The sequence below is a fragment of the Montipora foliosa genome, chromosome 9 (genome assembly GCF_036669935.1).
Source record: "Montipora foliosa isolate CH-2021 chromosome 9, ASM3666993v2, whole genome shotgun sequence".
NCBI lineage: Eukaryota > Metazoa > Cnidaria > Anthozoa > Scleractinia > Acroporidae > Montipora > Montipora foliosa.
The window spans coordinates 36,011,572-36,019,071 of record NC_090877.1 but is presented as its reverse complement, the minus strand read 5'-3'; the positions used below and the strand labels follow the sequence as shown (position 1 = coordinate 36,019,071).

Genomic DNA, 7,500 nt, shown 5'->3' with positions numbered 1-7,500 from the left:
TTCTCGTACCAACCCAACTCCATACTACTTTCCATATAATGGCTTCCAACTTTTGGTCTCGTATTTTTGATCTCATATTTTGGAAATCTATATGTTATTTTAAATGCGTGACTTTCTTAGAAAAATCACAAAGCATGACATTCTCGGAAATAAAGAAAGGGGGTTTCCCCATGATTTTTAACCAACCACAAGCTTCACATTTTTACTTCACAATTGTAAAATATTTCAGTGAAACTTTTCAAATTTGTGAAATTATTTTGTGAAGTTGCATGCATAAGTAAGTGAAACGGAAACAATCACCATAGCGTGAAGTCAGCAGCCAACCTTTTAGATTTTATAATGTCCGTATGCATAACTTGCCACACCATTGTTGTGAATATAGCGCTTATCATCGAAGCAGGACAATGACACTTTATTCAACTCATAGCTTCCAAGTTGATGTAAGTTGCTTCGGATTGTTTTCATTGTATGATACATTTGCTTGTTATTAAATAGAACCTCTTTATAATTTTCATGTTTGATGTCATTTTTTATAATATTCTTTTTGATTCCTTTAGCGGTCTTTCCTCCTTTTTGGTTGTCTTTCATATAGCTATACATTTTCGATCTTAATCCGACTAATTCGGTTATCGGTATGCCTGACGCTTCATCTTTGAATTTACCGATTACTTTTTTATTTGACGTGTTGAAATATTGTGAATCTTGTGGATAATCACTGTTGTCGAATTTGTCTTTATCATTCCAAAAGTCTTGATACACATCATCAGCTTCAATTTCGTAGGTCAAGCTGTCTGTGTCTGTGAATAATAATTTGGCTTCACTGCCGTACTTTTGTTTGATATAATTTTAGTGGAAATCATACATAAGCGTCTTGCTTAGATCTAGGATACACATACCCACATATGCCGGTCTGTTTAAGGTTAGTGTTTCTTTGATCTTATGAACAGCTACTAAATTTTCATTAAAGATCTTGCTGCTAACGTATGTTGGTTTAGCAGCCATTTTTAATAGTTTGTTTTCATCCGTCACTAATCTGACATCTACTCTTTTTCTAATGTTTTCCATTGTTTTGCCAAATACACTGTTATTCATAAGCTTGAAGAAGTCTTTCGCAAAAGCATTTTTGGCATTGGCTCTCTTCTGTGTGTTGAAATCAATGTATTCTTTCAACCATGGTGACTGATTGAATTCCAACACTCGATGGACTTTAGTTATTTTTAAACCAAGATCTGTGTATAATTGAAGGTTTCTGTAATGGAGTACGTATTTTTCTCTATTGCTTAATGTAGGTATCAGTTTATGAACTAAACCAGTTGATACATTAAATCGGCCTTTTCTTGGCAATAATTAGAAAGCATATCTTTGTTGACTTTAATTTTTTCAGGTGCTAGTGGGTAGTCATTATGCAAATCATGTAGTTCTTTTGGATATGATAGGTCGACTTCTAGTATTAAACCTTGATTGCTATCTTCTGTGTACTTGGCTAAGTCTATATTGTCTATCTGTTTTTCAGTCATCCATTTGAAACCGCCAGTTGGTAAATATTGACTCATTGCCCAACCATAAAGATTGTTAGCATCTAAATACATGATATATTTTGAGGGCGCCTTTTCATCATATGTTTTCATGTATTTATTATTAGCTTTACCATATCGGTTTGCGATATAGCTTGTTCCGCCTCGCATGCCCTTTTCGATGAATTGAAACATATCAATATCAGTCATAAGCTCTAATTTGATATCAGTCATTTTTAGCATAGCATCCCATGACAAACCAGGAGATGTAAAATAATGACATGGATCAAGTTTATAGTATTGCAGACAGGTCTTTCGAAAGTTTTCGAATACATCAGCTAACAGAAGTATGTCAGATTTGAGATATAAGTCATGGTACTCACCCATATTTTTGAGAGAGAATGTATTCCACGCATTCTGGGCATGTGTATAGTCTTCATCACTTATATGTTCATCATTCAATATACTGTAAAATTCTTCTTTTGGTGGTAACTTTTCATTGAATTTATCAAAGCTATCCATGAAGTCGTATGGATATACTCCTTTTTGAGACATTAAATTAAGCTCTTTACCTTTGAATTTTTGAGAAGTATATATTAATGCTTCTTTTGGTAGGTTGCTCACCAGTTTATCAAGACTTGAGCTCATAAATTGAAAACTATCAATAAAGGTCAGATGATTGCCAAGCATGAAAGCCATATACTTTTCCATGTTGTTTGGTATGGCATTGATATTCATTTGGCACTTTTCACCTTTCTTATTTGTGTATTTATGCTCTTTGACTATTTCACCAATCTCTTGCATTATAAAATGACTGTCATACCCACGCAGATTGTGAAATATTACTGGAATTTTATCAGTCATTCTAAAGTTAAGATTACAATCTTGATGAGCGGATCCTCTGTACTGACCAGTCACATGGCAGTGATCTCTTACTCTTACATCAGTTTCATTGTATTCTTTCTCACATATATGGCATTTATCAGCTTTTTGGAATTTTTCTTCATCATCTTTAGTCATTCTTAATGGTTTATTGAAATATTTTTTCATAACCTTCTTACAATATTTGACTTCATTCAGCATAGCTTCCATAAATTTGTAAACGGCTTTTTCACCTCTGTAAATTTGTACTGGTTTCGTGTATTTATCATCATAACAACAAACAACCTTGTATCCATAACCACAGTCTGTATGCTTCTGATAAGCTTCAGTGAATGATTTGTCATTATTGGGTTGACATCCATGTATTTTTTCAGTTATGGCTTCGAAGTCTGCATATATTGCAAATGGAACTGGTAGTTGTTTATGGAAATTATTGAATTTTAGTATGTTATCGTCTTTTGTTGGCATTTTAATCGCTTGTGTGCCATTCACTTGGATACAGTTTTCTTTATGATCAGTTAATACTCTTTCAGAACTGAAACACTGAAGACAATGCATGCAAAAATGTTTCCTCTATTTGTGCTTTGTTTGATTGTACATAAACTTGTTGAAATCTTTGATTAATACATAGTGCTTGTTTTCATTTTCTGTTATAAGAAGCAGATTCATACAATCTTCATACTTTTCTTTTGATACATAAATGGGATATTTTTGTTTTTCTTCATAACCAAATACATTGATGTTGATCTCATTATGTTTTTCTATTTTGTTGTACTGTTTGGTAGTCACTGGAAATTCAATTCCTGAATAATTTAAGTTTTCAATGAATGCTTTATCTGATTTTTTTATTCTTTGAGGATTTCTGTCTTGAGGATTAAGATGTCGAATATGACACCATCTAAAACATTCATTGTCACTGTTTTTTATGTTTATTAAACTTTGAGAACTGTTTCTGAGTTCATGTGGTAGTTTAATGTATGATGATCCTTTCATTGGTTCGTATTTTACCACATCAATTGATATTGATATGTTTTCAATATGGTTAGCAACAGCCTTTCTTGTATTTTGCAGTTGCATAAGTGGGTCTTTGTTGTTTTTGATATTTATCTCAAAAGACTTTGTGTGACCTTTTAATGCTTTCGCTGTTTGCTCAATCTTAGTTCTAGGTGCTGTAACTGGTTTTTTAGTTCTAGGCGCTGGAACTGGCCTGTTTAATTGTTCTATTTCTTGTAACCATTCAGAAGGAGGAGCCGGCAGTCTCTGTCTCTCAAAATAGTCAACAAGTTCTTTTACACTTTTTCTTGGCGTAACAGCTGGCTTTTTGATTCTTGGTGCTGCGATTGACACTGGTTTAGTATCATCTACTACAATGATTTCAGGCTTTTTCTTCTCTTGCTTTAGCAGCAATTTGATAAGTTCCGATTTACTGAGTTTTTTCAGATCACTCTTGTTCATACTGTTGTGTGTTATAATATTTCTCATTCTATATATTATCTATAGATAATATTTTTTTAAGTGTCTTTAGATGCGCGTTTAAAACGGCGCAGAAATTCGAAACATCCAGATAATGAATGATTTGAACTATCGAAAATTGATCGTGTGAATGGTTTATTTTGTTTCTTTTTGTAAATTGTGTGCCAAAGCATTGCGATAATGTTTTTTTGTGTGCAAATGGCAATGTTTTCCTGCTAGAGTATAATTCTTACCGTTATTGCAAATAACACAGAACCAAGCTTTGTGAAGCATGTAATCGGTTTTTCGTTGTTTTCTCTCTTCATCGGTGTAGAATCTTGGTCTACCTCTATCTTTTTTCGCTTCTTGATTCTCCATAATAATACAACTATATATTATTTTAAATGTGTTGCGTTGAAATCTGTCCTGTATTTGTGTCCTAATTCTTTAGCCATTTTTCTGATCTTTTCATTTTCATGTTCAGTGATGTCATCATTCACTATATAATCGGGAGGAAATGATTCTTTGGGTGAAAACAATACTTCAGTGATATGTTCCATAGCAGTTTTTTCCGACATTTATATACTATTGTTTAGATATTTTTTCTACATATGCGTTCAATATAGTTGTTACTTTCTTCCATATGTTTAATGACTTCAAATATAACATCATCATAATAATTGCTCATAAGATACTTACATTTGTTCGTTTCATACATCTTTTTCATATGAAGTTGTTTCTCAGACACATTGTATGAACCTGTCGGGCTTTTAAATTCAATGCATAAAGAATTGTGTTTACTTGTTGGGTTTAACAGCATGAGATCGCATTGTCCTGACATGTAACCTTTTTTCCATGATGTTGAGCGTATTAAAGGCGATTTTTGGTTTTCACCTAGACCAGCGATCATTAAAGCTTTTTCGGGTTATTTGTATCTTATAAATTGCACGACTTTGCAATGCAAGTCATATTCACTTTCAATCATTAATTTTTTGCTTTTCATGTTGTAATATCCTTTCTTTCTGATTGATGGTAAAACTTTGTTGGTTACCCAATGTTTGAATTCTCTTGCTACAGGTTGTTTGGAAGAAAGAATGAGAGAATAAAATCCTGATTCATTGATGAATATAGATTTTGCGTAAAAGCACTTAATTATGCCACCTTCGGGGCTTTTTAAGGGGGGGAACGTTTCGTTCACCCCTGATTTTGGCTTGATTTTTAAGTCTATCAATTTTTTGTCGTCTTCATGCACTTGATCTCTGATCGCTTTTTGTGTATTTTTATAGTTCAGTATCAAAGCTATTTCTTTGCCGCGGAACCATATTTGGTCTTTTTTGTCGATGTAACAATTAATGTCTATATTTAGTTCATTGTTTTTGTAATTGGTCTTTTGCAACTCCATTTATATAATTAACTATATATTTTATTTTTAAATGTTTTTGAGTGCGTTTAAACATAGCCAGAAACAATTAAATATTTTTGGCTACAAAGTAGCAATCACAGTGTGCACTGTACAACAGTGTGCTCTTTTTGCTAGCTTCAACAGGTGTCATCTTTATGCTTGAATGTTTTGTGTTGTTGTACTGTTTTACTAGTTTTGGCAACATATCTAAATACTGTGTATTACCTTGAACAGTGAACTGTTTCCACATTTTGGATTTAATTGTTCTATTCCACCTTTCAACCACCGAGGATTTCTCCTCATTTTCGGTTGAATACATAAGTATCCCATTTTTGTCTAACAAGTCCTTCAAATGTTTGTTATAGAACTCTTTGCCTTTATCAACCCATAAATATTGTGGTTTTCTCCCTTCCTTGAATATTGTTTTGAATGCTTCAGTGACAGATTCACCTTTCTTATCCTTCAATGGTACGATCCAACCGTATTTGCTGAAAACATCAATGACCATAAGAAGATACCGATAACCTTTATTCCATTTGCTGAACTGTTGCATTTCAACTAGATCACTTGCCCATATTTCATCAATATGATTTGTGATTACACGCCGCCGAGTAAAGTTGCGTCTTATGGATGCATGTAATTCATCTGCTAATTTTTCTTGCCAGTTTTCTTCACTCGACGGCTTTTTCCGTTTTTTGGACCACCAAGACCAAGCTTTCTTTTTGTGTTAATGGCATACATTGTTGGTGTAGCAAACCAAGGTCTTTGATTGAATGGTATTGCTTTTATACTATCTTCCATAATTTTATCAGCTGCATGCTTTTTAGCCAGATCGTCTCCAGCTTCACTGTATGCTATATCATGTTGCTGACAAACAGCATCTAATTTATTTATTGGATCTCTATATTTTGGATCATTTGAAGCTAATCTGTCTTCTAGTTTTGTACCAGGTCCACAATAATTATATTTTTTACCCGTTGGAGTCCTCAAATGTAATTCTCCTAACTCTGCTAATTTTTTTTGAATATCAAGAGCGCCACCATCAAGATCGTTTCTGTTTGTTGTGTATTTTTTATTCGGTCTTATTTTTGTTGACAATTGATCGAGAGCTTCAGATCCAACTTTATGTATGAGAGGATTCATTTTTCTCAAACCATAATCAATTGCTTTTTTCTGCAATTTCGGGTCTCTCATTAATTCGGAACCATAATATCTACCCATTTCAACTGCTTTTTTGCCAAGATAAGGTACACCTTTTGTTAGGAACAATTCAGTTCCAGTGTTTGCTAAATCTGACATGATCCCTTTGCCTGCCATCTCTGACAGGCTATTTAGTTTCCCTGTTTTTTAACAAATTTGGTCTTTTTAATGCCGCATTCAGCACAAGTGCAAAAAAACATTAGTCTGCCATTTTTAGTTGTTTTGTAACCTGAAGGCTCAGTACATTCAGTGACCTTCTTCTGCTTAACACAATATGATTTCATAATATATATGTTAGATATTTCTGAAATAATGTTCGATAAATCTCTCATTTTTCATTGTATCATTTGTGTCGAACACTTGTAATAAATCATAATACGAATTACCCTTATTCATTTCATTTAAGAAGAAGAGACAGAAATACCCACAAGTTGTTGTTTGTATGTTTTGTATATGATTATTGTGATGCAACAAAGTCAAATTTTTCTTTTTGGCATGATTTACAATCTCTTGGAATGGAGGCATACCAAAGGAATCAAAATAATTTATTACGTTATCCTTAACATAGGTGGCTACCCAGTGAGATCCTGACATATAAGCTGGTTCAAGATTGTAGATGAATAACGCCTGTTTATGGTTATGTGGAACATTTTCATCTCTTGACAGTACATCATTGATCGGTATATTCAAATATTTGCACCATTTCATTAGATCGTGGTTACTCAAAGGGGTGTTTTTGTGAAATTTTGGTTTCACAATATGTCTCCTATGATTGGGATTGAATTGAATGGCGAGTTTTTTCCCAATAGTAGTCCCTTTTTTACCATTACCAGTCACATATGGTGGATAACTGTAAAATGGAGGGGGCATTCCAATTCTTGGTGCTCCATTACCATTTTTAAACCAAGGTGGTATACCTTTCCTCGGTGCTCCTTTTCCAGTCATCTTTTTCACAAGATCCAAAGCCAAAGGAATTCCAATGCTAGCTAACAGAGTTCCGAGAAATCCACCTGATTGTGTTTTGGTCGGTTTTATTTTGACTCCAGATCC

At 33.5% G+C, this 7,500-nt stretch overlaps 2 protein-coding genes across 6 annotated transcripts in view; one reads left to right on the top strand and one right to left on the bottom strand.

Moving 5' to 3' along the window:
• The window catches only part of LOC137971978 (fibroblast growth factor receptor 4-like), a 72,913-nt gene that overhangs the window by 613 nt on the left and 64,800 nt on the right, over window positions 1-7,500 (top strand). For 2 of the 5 annotated variants that reach the window (XM_068818736.1, XM_068818741.1), the window contains exon 1: window positions 1-440. This exon is cut by the window's left edge. In XM_068818736.1, coding sequence (XP_068674837.1) covers window positions 348-440 — 93 coding nt within the window. In that variant the 5' untranslated portion in view covers window positions 1-347. Of the gene's footprint in view, window positions 441-486; window positions 920-7,018; window positions 7,131-7,500 lie in introns of those variants that run through there. The other 3 variants (XM_068818739.1, XM_068818740.1, XM_068818745.1) reach the window with 3 other exon arrangements.
• Window positions 973-2,443, bottom strand: LOC137971984 (uncharacterized). Its single transcript, XM_068818767.1, has one exon. The coding sequence runs from the start codon at window positions 2,376-2,378 to the stop codon at window positions 1,305-1,307; it is 1,074 nt and encodes a 357-aa protein (XP_068674868.1). The 5' UTR covers window positions 2,379-2,443; the 3' UTR covers window positions 973-1,304.